The sequence below is a fragment of the Pipistrellus kuhlii genome, unplaced genomic scaffold (assembly GCF_014108245.1).
Source record: "Pipistrellus kuhlii isolate mPipKuh1 unplaced genomic scaffold, mPipKuh1.p scaffold_m20_p_9, whole genome shotgun sequence".
Classification (NCBI taxonomy): Eukaryota; Metazoa; Chordata; class Mammalia; order Chiroptera; family Vespertilionidae; genus Pipistrellus; species Pipistrellus kuhlii.
In genome coordinates, this window is record NW_023425595.1 from 30,654,312 (window position 1) to 30,668,430 (window position 14,119).

Here is a 14,119-nt window from a genome sequence, read left to right on the forward strand (position 1 = left end):
GGCCACTTGGCATCCACCAAGATCTGCATTTTCCTCCCCTGGAAATTGCGTGTGGCTAGACATCTTACAATCTTTTGGTATTTTGGTGGGGCCACCTGGCTATTCTCAGTAACAGAAAGTTGTGAGCAGAAATTATAACTTCCACATAAGAACTAAGGACTTCAGAAGCAAACTGCCTCCCCAGTTTTCTTTGCCTTTCTGTTGTTTTGATGTTGATGGCAATACTGTTTTCGGGTGGCAGAGCCACAGATGGAGCTTGCCCCATACATCCCTTGTGGAATAGTGCCACTCACCCCCTAGTTATATTCATGTTTTTTTACATAAGCAATAAATACATTTATTTGATCCATTTTGGTTTTGGGTTTAGTTTTCATAGCAGCTTAGCCTACTGCATCACGCCAAAAATGTCAAGGCCAGGAGGCCCCTGCCCAGACACCCTCCCCTACCCCCCCCCCCCCCCCAGAGAAAGCCAGGGCTGCAAACTCATTCTAATTTCTCCCCGCATCTCACCTATAGCATCCCAGCAAGCACCTGATTTTCATTAACTAAGGTCATTCACTAGGTACCTCCATAGGGAGAGGTCAGCTGGGCTAACTCCTTTCACCTGAAGCTTACTACATGGGAAAAGAAATGAAAAGGGCACAGTTACAGATTCTTTTACCATCATCTCTTATCCCCCAACTTCCATCAGCCACATGGGCATTGGTTTGCCTCCTGTCTCCTTTCATATTTCTTCTGAATAAAGTCCAGATAAGAATGAGTGTGCATTTGGCCTCTGGTCTCCCACAAACTTAACCTCCCAAATGAAACCTTATCTTAGAGTAACCCAGTACAGGTACTGGACTTTTACTTCATCTCATACAGACATTAACTAACTAGAGCTGAGCCAGGAGGATGAACTAATAATTCCTCAAACCACAATGGAACTTCAAATGTCCAACAGTCTGAGGGCTAAAGACAGGGACCAGACTACGCACAGTCTATTCTCTGGCCATGACCCCTTTCTATGATCTTCTAAATTATAAATTTCTAGATGTTCAGATCCTCTTCTCTCTGCCAGTACCTTCTACACAAATGCTTCAGAGAGGTAGAGGATCCATGTAGATATACAAGTAACATCTTCCGTATACTAGAGCTCCCTTATGGGGAGAAACTGCACTACAGGATAAGCTGTCCAGTTAACATGTAATAAGAGCCACATATATAATTTAAAATTTTCTAGCATCTACATCAAACAAGTAAATTAAAACAGGTTACGTTAATATATATTTTATTTAACATAATATATCCAAAATATTATGATCATTTTATATTGTACTCTACAATATAAAAATAATTAATACAATATTTTATATTATTTTTTGAACCAATGGTGTACATTTCACACATATAGCATGTCTCAATTCAGACTAGTCACATTTGAATTGCCAGTGACCCTTGGCTACCAACTGGACATTAGATTTAGTCAACTCTTTAATATGTGTTTCCACACTCACTCCACTTCATAACTGCTTTTACAGTTAGCGCCAAAAGCATATAGCATCTCTCTACCCGAGTCATCACTGCTCACTCACTGGCTGTTCATATTAAGCATAAAGGAAAGGGGATGTGGAGAAATGAAAAGAAATCATTCTCTTCCTAAAATAATCTATATTGGATGGATCATTTTCCTCTTTCCTTTTAGTACTTCAATGTACTTGACAGATTTTGTTTTAATTTTTTAATTTCTACTGTTAACATTTTAAGATCCATGAAGGATGGAGTAAAAACTGGTCAGAATTTCTTTAATTTTAAAACTTCCAAATTTAACATATTAGGCTTTAGCACTCTTATGCCCTTATACAAAAACATACATCAATTTCTTTGTTCATTGGCTGCATTTTATAAAACCTGTGATATTATAAGAATGTAAAGTTTCAGGTCAATTTCTTTCATAAATAGAGATAAAAATAAAATCTAAGACAAGTATTAATAAAACAAATTCAGTATTGCACATGCAAAATGATAGTGTCTTATTTCAGGAATCTGTATTACATTTAAACATTGGAACAAATCAATGTACTCCAATAACAGAATAAAAACGACACAGGATTATCTCAATCAGCGACAATATCTGTTGAAATTCAATTATCCATTCAGAACAAAAACTTACAGCAAATTAAGAGAATGTCCCATATTTGATCCTCTGCATTGACAAAAAAATACCATGGTTAATTTTAAAAGGCTGAAAGTTACCCCTCACCCATCTCTAGAGATGTATTGAAATAATTACTTGAAGGATGTTCATTGTCACCACCAGTGCATTCTAGCCTTGAGTAAACGTTCAAAGAAAAGGGAAGGAGACTGCAGAAAATAGGTAAGAAAGGAGTCTGAGGGGTGGATGAGCCTCAAAGGATGCTTACTGCTCAGATATGGGCGAGGGCAGCAGAATGTTCAAGAGCTTGGGCGTCGCAGGGTGATTGGGACCACACAGTTGCAAGGATTAAAATATGGGCAAAGAGTGGTGGGAAAGTAATACTTAGTGAAGGTGTAGATGGGAAAGCCGTGGTTTGTGACATTAAAAAAGGAGACAGTGCCGGCCTCATAGTCCACGAAAACCCCAACCCGGCGAGGCGGCACAGTCATGGAGAGGAGCAGGGAACTGGAAGAGTCCTCGTAGGCTCTATATTCATGTTTGTGGTGCAACCCGATGACCCAGTAGCCATTCTGAGGTTGGTATCTGGAGTAAACATTGCGATTGTTCCCAAACTGGTTGACAGAGAACGGAGGTCCCGCGGCATCGCTGCACACGCCCAGGATCCAGTCAGTCTTCTTGGCCACATCCACTTCCCAGTAATGTTTGCCTGAGGAGAAATGCTGCAAGCCCAGGACGCCACAGTCGTAGTGCTCTTCCAGATGAGAGCCGGGCACAGTGGCGCCCACAAATCTCACCTGTCTCCGGTTTTTCGACAGGACAAGGTTTAAATTAGCCGTGTGTGGATTCAGAGTCACGTCCACTGTGGGAAAAGGTACCAGTTCAGCAGATGGCAAGGGGTGCAGGGGTCTTATGACACTGAGAAGAGGAGACACAGAAGTGGGTGGGAGGAATTGAAACTATGTGGTGGGGGGATGGGAGGAAGTATCACCAACTTATACCTGTGTGTGTATGGGGGGCGGGGAGCGGAAAGGGGGAGATGTGTGGAGAGGGTGGGATTTCTTTGAGAAGATTCCCATGAAAAAGAGGATCAGAACATGGCAGCTTAAAGAGGTCTATGATTCTACTTACCCCAGTAGCTTTGGACATCTGTCAGCTCTGTAATGACAAAAAGTCAATCATGTGTAGAACCAATAGGCTCTGGCTGGTGTTTCTTGCCTTAACCTCACTCTCAGCCGCTATTTCCAAATACTAACTAATACCCTCTGCTCTTTTTGGCTATTTATTACTACAATCATCCCACATCCACATTCTGTCTCCTCCATCTCCTCACCTCTGAACACTCGTAGCATCTTTTTCAGATCTGGGGCCCGAAATGCACTCTTCAGCTTGGTGGGGAGATCCTCTGGCTTTTTCAGAGTCCAGTACTCACTCCTAGGGAACAGACATTGTGAATCTCCTACATGGCTGACCTTGGATTCCCCCAGCACCACTGTCCTTCATCTCCTAAGCCCATGGGGGAACTTCAACACTTTCCTGAAGAAAATTAGCATCGTTCACCAAAGAGTCCTGACGCTGGGGCCAGAAAACCAGAACAAGAAACTAGCTTCTCACTATCTGTAAATTTTGATAAGATTTAACCCCTCAAGGCCTCTTTTATGTTTGTTTCTTATTGCTTTGCAAGGGATCAGCCTCCATATTTCACGTATACCTGGTGTGTGGGCATCTTTAGATTAAGGTGACCAGACGTCCTGATTTTTAACAATTTGTCTCGCGTCCCGCATGTGCAATAATGTTTGGAAAAATCAGGACTTCTTTAAAATGCTGCGGGACGCGGGACAAATCGTTAAAAATCAGGACTGTCCAGCCAAAAGCGGGGCGTCTGGTCACCTTACTTTATTTTATTTTATTTTATTTTATTTTATTTTATTTATTTATTTTTTTGTCACCTTACTTTAGATGTCACCTTTAAGGGTGAGATTCTACAGTATGGGGTAGAGAGTATATGTTTTGATCTCAGGCCATTAAAATAATGATTGCAAAATCCTTTGCTACCTCATAAAACAAACCCACCAAAATATTTAAAATGTCAGTGCCAACCAGAGGGTCTACCATGAGGGGGTGAAAATGTGTGTTGACAGGCAGAATACCAGGAACCTGTTACTGGGGTTTTGAGAGCATCCAGTAAAGGGCTCCTTCCTTAGTGTTTTTGACTTTTAAGCCTTCGAGGTTCCCAGAGGACTATAAAGACCTTCAGAACAGCATCTTAGGATTCACTTAAGCTTAGAATTATGCCAGTTGGAGAAAGATGTCCTCACCTCCAAACTAAGAGTGCAGACTTTGTAAGGGACAAGGCTCCATATTTCACATGGACCTGGTATATGGGCAACTTTAGATGTCACCTTTAAGGATGAGATTCTGGAGTATGAGGTAGAAACTATGTGTTTTGATCTCAGGCCAAAATTACTCTTCTCAAGACCTCTGGTCTATGTTTTTATCGAAATTGAAAAAAAAGAGGAAGTGTGAGGAGAACTAGGTAGCAAGATATGAACTGTTCCAAAGCCAAGGGGAAAAGGGAAATTCAAGGAAGATGTTCCAAAAGCTGAATTGTGGACTCTGGGATAGGAAAATGTAGAGAGGAAACTTCCCTCTGATAAAATACAGGGGCAATGGAAAGCCCTGTGTATTTTTTTTTTTAAATATATTTTATTGATTTTTTAAAGAGAGGAAGGGAGAGGGATAGAGAGCCAGAAACGTCGATGAGAGAGAAACATCAACCAGCCGCCTCCTGCACACCCTCCACTGGGGATGTGCCCGCAACCAACGTACATGCCCTTGACCGGAATCGAATCTGGGACCTTTCAGTCCGCAGACCAATGCTCTACCACTGAACCAAACCTGTTTTTGCAAGCCCTGTCTATTCTGACATAGCCATAAACTACTAGAATCAGGCACAAAGATTTGTGGAAAAGGAGGTCCATCACAGGGCATTAGGATAATCAATGATACTGTTAATAACCCTTTATCCTTAAGGGCACTGCTGTTTCCAATTTGTGACCTCCCATTGCCTAAATTATTCTACCATAGAAATCAGGCCATTCCCTTTATTTTGGAGGACCCCAAAACTCTCATAATGAGTAACTCAAGACACCAGTCCTAAATCTTCTCTGCCTTGTGATTCTTTTCCTTTCCAACTGACCACAAGGTAACTCTATGAATGGTGCAGAAATCTTTTGTCACTCCGAAGGAACCACCTCGTATTCTCTTGCACATACCTTTCCGTGACATCACTTACGTCCTAGGAAGAAAAGAGACAGGTTAAGTCTAGGAGTCATAAGCCTTATCCTCTAGTACAGCCTCACCCAGGTTCCTCATCCCATCCCTACCACCCCATTATATGTTGGGAATATAGAGACCACAAGGTAGAGATAAGAACTTGAAAGCACACTGTCCCTGAGACCCTATATAGGGATGTCAGGAAATGATGATTCATTCATTGGTATCTTTATTTTTACAACAGTGTGTGTGTGTGTGTGTGTGTGTGTGTGTGATGTTACATATGTACATTATCTATATTTGCCAGACATTGTGCCTTGCCCTAGAGAATATCCCATGCTAAAGCCATAATTTATGTCCTCTACATTCTGGTTGCTGAGGATACAGGGCCTTAAATGCGTTTCTTTTTTTAATATTGTTTTTAATTTTATTTATTGAAATTTTGAGAAGAAAGAGAGACATTGATTTGTTATTACACTTATTTATGCATTCATTGGTTGCTTCTTGTAATTGGCCTGACCAATGGTCAAACCCACAACCTTGATGCCTCAAGACAATGTTTTAACCTACCTGGCAAGGGCAACTGTGGTTGTTTCTTAAACTTCATCTCCTCTGTCTATGCTCCTTTTGTTGAGTTAATCCATTTTTTCTTGAATTCAACACATACATGTGGATTCCCAACTCTGTACTTTTCATATCTCTTATTCACTGTCCAGTTATGTCGGACTCTATGTTTCATGGTTACATCGCCATCTCCCATTTACAGTATTTAAAAAAAAAATGTTCCATCATTTCAATGTATGTACATATGTGCTTTATGTTTTATTATTTATTTACCACAAGTAAAGGTCAGGAATTGTTATCTTTCTTTTAATTTTTTTTTTTTACTGTTTCACTTCATTACTGCTGTGTATGTGCTCCATGTGAGTGACATAGGTGCTTACGTAGGTAGGTTCTGACTTACGGCAAAAGTCACGTTACGTCATGCCGTAGGAACGAATCTCTGACGTAACCCGAGGACCTACTGTATACCCCAGCAAATGAGCCACAGGCATCACTAATTCAAGATTTTTAAAAGAAACTTTACTTTTTCTGCAAACATGAGGTCTCCTCTACTATCTCCCACCTTCTTCAGTGATACCACCATCCATGCAGACACCAAATTTAGGTAAAGTATTGTCCTAAAAACCTCCTTATATTCACACTGATGTCTCATCTTAGACCAAGCCAGTCCATTTCACACCATTAACTTGTTAGCCACCTGCTTTTCAAGGTCATTGCTGTCACTATCTGCCTCATTTGAGTAGAATTTCTTCATGGCCTATTTGGTCTCTCTAACTCCTGCTTTATAAACTTCAGTGACTGAAGAAAAGGCCAATGGCTTGATCTACATAACTATTTTGATTGCATTTAACAGAAACACAGCTCAAATTGGCTCCAATATCGAAAGTGGTGGAGGTGGTGGATGTGCCCGCTTATATCAAATATCTAGGATTGCAGCAATTTTAAGGCATGATCCAACCAGGTGCCACTGCAAGTCTCCTGTGTTAGCTTTATTCTCATCGTTTACATTTTGAAACTTGAAAGCTGCCAAGATCTTAATGAGCAACAATGCCACAGACATGGAAAAGAGAAGGAAGAATGTGTCTGTAATGGGCAAATTCTAGAATAATGGACAGTAAGAGAAAACTCAAATTAAAATGTCTATGGGACCTGGCTGGCATGGCTCAGTGATTGAGCATCAACCAATGAACCAGAAAGTCACAGTTCAATTCCCTGGCTTGTGGGCTGGATCCCAGGTGGGAGGCATGCAGGAGGTAGCTGAATGATGATTCTCCTTCCTGAATGATGTTTCTGTCTCTCTCTCCCTCTCCCTTCCTCTCTCTGAAATCAATAAAAGCATTTTTTTAAATGTCCTTTGGGTAGCCATATTAATGAGTGTGAGAGCCTAGACAGATATCTGGACTAGCAATATAAATTGATGATGCCTCTGTACTTACGAAGCAATGTTAACAATTTGAGGAGTCTGTGCAGGGGCTAGAACTGGGGGGCGAGGAGTGAGAAGAAAACATTAGGGTAACCCAACATCAAAAATGAAAAAAATGAAAAAAAAAAGGGCAAGAAGAATAAAATGAAGATGTTAAATCAGAAGCAATCAATGAAGAAAAGCTTCAACAAGTAGAAAGTCACTACCTTTTGATCTTAATACTGAGGTCCAAGAATAGGTAAAGAAATGAGTATCATACTGGCAAAGGGAGAGCAAGTGGAAAACAAGTCAAACAAAAATAAGGAAGGGCCTGAAAGTTCCAGAATGTTACAAGGTGCTTTCTGCAACTTCATAGTCATATTGTTCACTCAATGTAAAAAACAACTCTTCAGGTTTTAACCTCAGTTCAAGCTCCACCATCAAAACTCTCTATATTGGACACCTTGCACCCTCCCGAGACACACACACACACACACACACACACACACACACACACACACCCCAGAGCTCAGTCTTGTGTCTTAAAAGACCAGTTCAAACTCCTATTACAACATGGTAAATGATTCTGCCCTAGAAAAGAGAGTGAACGCAAAGGACTGGTGATTACATAAGAATCTCTGGGCACTTGAGTTTGGTATGTGTTTATCTGCTATGAAAGTGAGTGAAAGCACATGACCAATCATAATAGAATATCATCAACAACAGGTGCCTAATGGCCAGTGATTCTCAACAGGGGTGGGAGATATTCCCTCCAAGGGATATTTGGCAATGTCTGCAGTGTTTTTTGATTATCACAGCTGGGTGTGGTACTTCTGGTATCTAGGGGGCAGAGGGCAGGGATGCTGTTACATCCTACAATGTACAGGACAGTCCCTCATAGTAACTTTTTAGCCCAATAGGTCAATAACATCAAGACTGATTAATACTTCAATAGAACACCAATGGACACAGTAGATTTCCACCACATTATCAACTGAACTTTTGGACCACTTTTTTATATATAATAAATACAAGTGAGATATAATAGGGAAGAGGTACCCCAGGGTCAAAGGAATTTTATTTTTGCCTCCATCAGGATATCAGTCCCGTGTCAGAAGGGTAGGAATATTAGTCCTTCTCGTCCTTCTCGGGGTTCCTTCATGAGTCTTACCTGCAGCAGCTCCACTGTGGAACCCTGACACCGATGCTCCAGATCTGAGATGAGCTCCTTCAGTGCCTGGCTCTGGTGGACCAGCTCATCCTCTGCCTCTTCCATAATATTCAGCCCCTTCCTCTCTTCCTCCTCCAGTTTTTTCAATTGCCGCTGCTCCTCTTTGTCCAGGATGCTTCTCAACTGATTAAACTCCTTCTGGATCCTGTGTCTCTCAGGTTCCAGCTGATTCTTCAAGGACATGGAAGAGAGTCTGCTAGTCTGTGGAGCTGAGGGTCTCCTCTCTAAGGGGTGGGAAGTCAGGCTCAGCACTGCTTCCCTGGCCAGGTCTCACTGGTAGAGGAGTGAAGGGGGAAAGTCCTGCAGAACCTGGTCTTCCTTCAATTCTCCCCTCCACTCTTCCAGAACATTAGCCTCCGGTGAACTTTTTGAGGCTTCTTAGATGTAAACTGTGATTCCTGGGTGAGGTTTAGATTTCAAGCAGCCTCCCCGGTCTCTCATGCCTCTCCATTAGCCTCCCCATCCAATTTTGAGTGAGGAGATAGGAATGATTGGCCTGTATCTAACCTGTCCTTCCAAGTTTCAGAGCTTGAAACTGTAGAACAAAGTCCAGAATCAGGAATTAGAAGCTGCCAATGGCCATGGTTCCTCTCCTATGTGACTGTGGTGAAAAACCTGGATTCCCTTTTAATATATCCATTTCCTAGCTCCCCCTTTTCTCTCCTCTGCCCTGCACCAGGAAAAAGAGCTTTGTTTGGAAGGGTTGTGGAGAAGGACTAGGCAAACTGGGCAAAGGGAAGCTCTTCTAGCCAAACTGGGGACAGGATCAGCTTTCCTGTCCAGGACACCTTCAGGAAGAGTCTCTCTTACCTTCCAGGATGTCCTCTTCTCTATGATCACAGCTTTTAGTTTCTCAGCTTCCTGCTGCTCTTGCCTCAGCCTCTTCAGAGACTCCTGGAACTTCTCCTGGAAGAAGTTCATCAAATCAAGCATTAAATGGTCTCAGTGGCTAGACATGAATGGATGGGACAGAGCATGCTGATCTCAGAAGAAACTTGTCCCGCCCTGGACTGAAATCTGAGACAGCCAAGGTATACACAGGGGATAGGCACCAGTAGGACCAGGACGATTTTGTCCCAGAAAAAGAACTTGACCATGAAGTCCCTCACGCCTTCTCATTGCCACCATCTCCCCCCACACTCAATGCTCCCAGCCTCCCTTTTTGCCCCCAGCAGCATCCTCTTCTCAAAAGGACATGCAGAGCTGATCCTGGGCAGTGAGAAACTGCTAAAGTTTCTACTCTTGGCCAGGGGGAATTTTCTAGGTTCATTCCTCTATCTAAATGGGAGAAGACTACAAAAGTTAAATTAGCATAAAATTAAGATTTCCTGCCAAGAACTCTGTTCCTTCCCACGTTCCCTCTACATGGGCTCCCACCTGGTACTCCCGGGCAACCTCCTCCATGAGGAACGTGTGGTGGCCGCGGTGCTCCTGAGACCGCTCGCAAAGCCAGCAGATCAGCTTTCCGTCCTCCTTACAGAAGAGCTGGAGTTTCTCTCTATGGTGCGCACAGAGGATCACCTTCAGCGGCTCCCCTGAGCCCAACACCACCTCCCGGAGCCTCTCCGCTATGTTGGCCAGGTGCCGATTAGGCCGCAGGTTCCTGAGCTGGTAGCTGGTCTGGCACACGGGACAGCTGCTTTCTTCTTCTTGGCCGATCTGCGATTCCTTGCTGTTCTCTGTGATGCAGGCTTGGCAGAAGCTGTGGCCACAGTCTATGCTCAGGGGTTCCTTCAGAAGCTCCAGGCAGATGGGGCAGGTCACTTCATCCTGTATGTCCACTAGTACTGCTGAAGTCATTGTAGCCATTCTCCTGGCTCCTCAGGTACTTACGGAATCCTGGGTAGACGGGAAAACAAAAAAGGGCCAGAGTAAGAAAATGAGAGAGAAAAGAAGGGATGCCGACTATCCTGGAATAAGAGGTCTCACACCTGGGGCAACAAGGGCTCCTCATTCTAACTTCAAACACATTCTTTACCTCATCAATTTGCAACCTCATTAGAGTAAAGATCATGATTTCCTTTACCTCTTCTGGACGATATACTGATGCCCCAGAGAGGAGTGGCCCTTGTGAGCCATCATCTGTTTGACCTTTTCTCAGTTCACCAAAACCCCCCTCAGTATTAAAGTACCAAAAACAAAAGGCTGCTGCCTCAGGCGTTTTGCATGTGCTATTACTGCTGCAAGGAAGATTCTTCGCCTGATATCTGCATGTTTCTGACTTCATTCAACTCTCTCCTTACATGTTCCATTATCAGAGGAGTTTGCTCTTTTGAGCCTAGCTGGCTCGGACACCCATACAATCGCTTCCGAGATATTTCCTTGCTGGATTTTTCTTCTGATCATCACCTATATATATATATTTAATAGTATTGTATGAATTCCGCACCAGAAAATAAGCTCCATGGGATCAGAGAGCTTGTTTGTTGTTGTTGTTTTATTACTGCATCTTCCCATCTGACACACTGTCTACCCTATAGGTCCTCAACTTTTGATGAGTTAACATCTAGAACCTCCATAGGATAAACCTTTCTCATGGGCCTTTTCACCTCTTTGCCATAACTCTAGCATTGCTTCCCAGTGTCTAATCCCCAAGATTAAAGGAATCACTTATTGTGAAAGCACTTCTACTTTTTTTAAAAATTACAGTTGATATACAATATTATATATTTTTAAATATATAGATATATTTAAATATATTTTATTGATTTTTTTAAAGGAAGGAAGGGAGAAAGATAGAGAGCTAGAAACATCGATGAGGAAAAAACACTGACCAGCTGCCTCCTGCAAACCCTCTACTAGAGATGTGCCCGCAACCAATGTACATGCCCTTGACCGGAATCGAACCCGGAACCTTTCAGTCTGCAGACCGACGCTCTACCACTGAGCCAAACCAGCTTCGGCATATATACAATATTATATTAGTTTCAGGTATATACCCCATCCCAGTGATTAGACATTACATAATTTACTAAGTGATCATCCCAGTAAGTCTTGTGCCCATCTGACACCATGCAGAGTTGTTAGAATTTTATTGGCTATATTCCTTATACTATACTTTATATCTCCATGACTATTCTGTAACTATCAATTTGTACTTCTTAAGACACTTTTACTTTCTAACAGCTCTGTTCCACTCAGAGCTCTTTCATCACTCCCCTAAGAGCTTAAAGAAGCAACAATAACCTCAAAAACAGATCATAATTTTATAATTAACACTTTTATAACCAGTTGTGATTTAGAAATCACATTCCCAAGTTTTCTTTTTCCCTCATAGAAAAACTCTGAATAAATAAGAGTGTTTTTGGCTCTTTGACATAAAAAGAAAAAAAGGAAGAAAAAGAGAAATTAAGTGACTTTATAGAAAACACACATCTTGTACGTTGTAGAATTGCGTAACCTAACAAGTCCAGAGTCCTAGTTCAAAGCTCCTAAACTTCATAATTTGAACATGACAGGTAAGTGGTAAAGGTGGTAAAAGTCAGGCACAGACCCGGGCTTTAGGAATGTGAAAACAGGGCCTCAGCGCTGCCACCTAGTGTCCTCTGGTGTTCTTGCAGGTCCTGGTCCTATTCATTAACTTTATGTTTAATAAGAACAATACTAAGTATTTATTGAAAGTCTGCTATATACTGGGCAATAATCTAACTATTATACATGTAACAATTCAATAATTCATTATAACAACACTGAGTGTCATTTCAACCCCATTTCACAGTTGTATGAACTGAGGCTCAGAGTGGCTAGGCAGCTAATCTAAGGGGTAGATCTAGAATTTGAATGCAGACTCAGGGTATGCCTCTCTATTCCTCTTCTCCATGAATGGTACTTAATAAAATTGTTAACAAGTTAATGAAAGTAAGTAACTAATTGGTATTACAGGTATCTATCATCTAAGATACTCAGTTTTAACCAAAATAGTTTACATGCCTGTGGAAACTGGGCACTTAGTTGGTTTATTATTTTCCTTACAAATTTAACATAATCTCATTTAGAACACTAGACTATGAGGGTCTATACCTTAATGAAGAATATGAGGGCACATCCCATAGCTTAGCACTGCACCTAACACAGACATGAGCAATTAACTTTATAATAGGATTAAAATTATAATTTACCACTGAAATTTATAGATAAATTTGATTTTGGCCTTGGGACATCACAAAAGAAACAAATTACTATTTTATGAAATTGTTAATATTAAACAAATAATTGACTTTGAAAAGATCAATAAAATAAACAAGCTTTTCTCTTTTGAGAAACAAGAGAGGACACAGATTACTAATATCAGTAATGAAAGAAAGGACATCACTCATCAGTACAAATTCTATGGAAACTAGAAGTATGACAAAGGACTAATTCCCTGAAAGTCACAATTAACCAAAACTCACACAAGAAGAAAAAGACAATCCTAATAAGCTTATTTCTATTAAAGAAAATAAATCCGTAACTAGTAACCTTCAAAACCAGAAAACAACATGCCCAGATGGGTTAACCTGTACATTTTGTGAAAGATTTAAGAAAGAAGTAATACCAATTACCTACAATGTCTTTCAGAGGATAGTGGAAAAAGTATTTCCCAAATTATTCATTCTATGGGGCCAGCACAACCCTAATACCAATAGCCTAAATATAAATGTAACTTTTTAAACTCCACAATAACAAACAACCTGATTAAAAAGGGAGCCAAAGAAATTAAAATGGTACTTAAAAAAAAAAAGGAAACAAAAAATGCAAAATAGCAGTAGTAATAATGATGATTTAAATTGAAAAATGTAACAACTGCAAAGGTAAAGTCAAGTGAGGAAAAAAGAAAAAAAAATTGTTTCTTAAGTAAAAGATGTAAAAAATGGGAATAAACTAAAAGATGTAAAAGATGAAAATAAAATAAAAAATAGAAAAATTAGTATAAAAAATGTGCAGTAGTGGTCATTCACTTCCTCTGTTATTCTATTTGGGGCACGCCTATTTCTCCGTCCAGACAGTATTGCAGTTTCTTGCGTTGCACTGCACCTCAGTTTTGTAAGCTAGTCCTTAATTTTAAGTAGGCTATTTCTTAGTTATTTGTGTCCATTTACTTTTGATTAATTAAAAGTAATAAAAAAATAAAAATAAAAAAATAAAAAAGAAAGAAAGAAAGAAAGAAAGAAAGAAAGAAAGAAAGATAAGCCCTAGCTGGTTTGGCTCAGTGGATAGGGAGTCAGCCTTTGGACTAAAGAGTTACAGGTTCGATGCCAGGGTTGCAGCCTCAATCCCCAGTGTGGGGTGTGCAGGAGGCAGCTGATCAACGATTCTCTCTCATCGTTGATGTTTCTATCACTCCCTTCCTCTCTGAAATCAATAAAAATATATTTAACTAAAGAAAAGAAAAATCAGTTGATGGAGAAAAAAAATGTTTGACCATTCCAATACCCATTTATAATCAAATTTCAGAAAAAAAGGAATAGCTCATCACCACAAAACCAGTATTGAAGGATATTCTTTAAGAAGAGGAAGAGGAAGAGGAGGGGGA

The 14,119-nt window shown here is 40.8% G+C and overlaps 1 protein-coding gene across 1 annotated transcript; it reads right to left on the bottom strand.

Moving 5' to 3' along the window:
• Window positions 1–1,343: 1,343 nt before the first annotated feature.
• TRIM6 (tripartite motif containing 6) lies at window positions 1,344–12,621 on the bottom strand. The gene is made up of 8 exons (XM_036428111.2): window positions 12,589–12,621; window positions 9,985–10,446; window positions 9,418–9,513; window positions 8,548–8,778; window positions 5,410–5,432; window positions 3,468–3,568; window positions 3,266–3,292; window positions 1,344–2,996 (listed from the first exon to the last, which is right to left on the bottom strand). Exons 2-8 carry the CDS (start codon window positions 10,414–10,416, stop codon window positions 2,434–2,436), a joined length of 1,473 nt encoding a protein of 490 aa, XP_036284004.1. The 5' UTR covers window positions 10,417–10,446; window positions 12,589–12,621; the 3' UTR covers window positions 1,344–2,433.
• Between the last annotated feature and the right edge of the window lie 1,498 nt (window positions 12,622–14,119).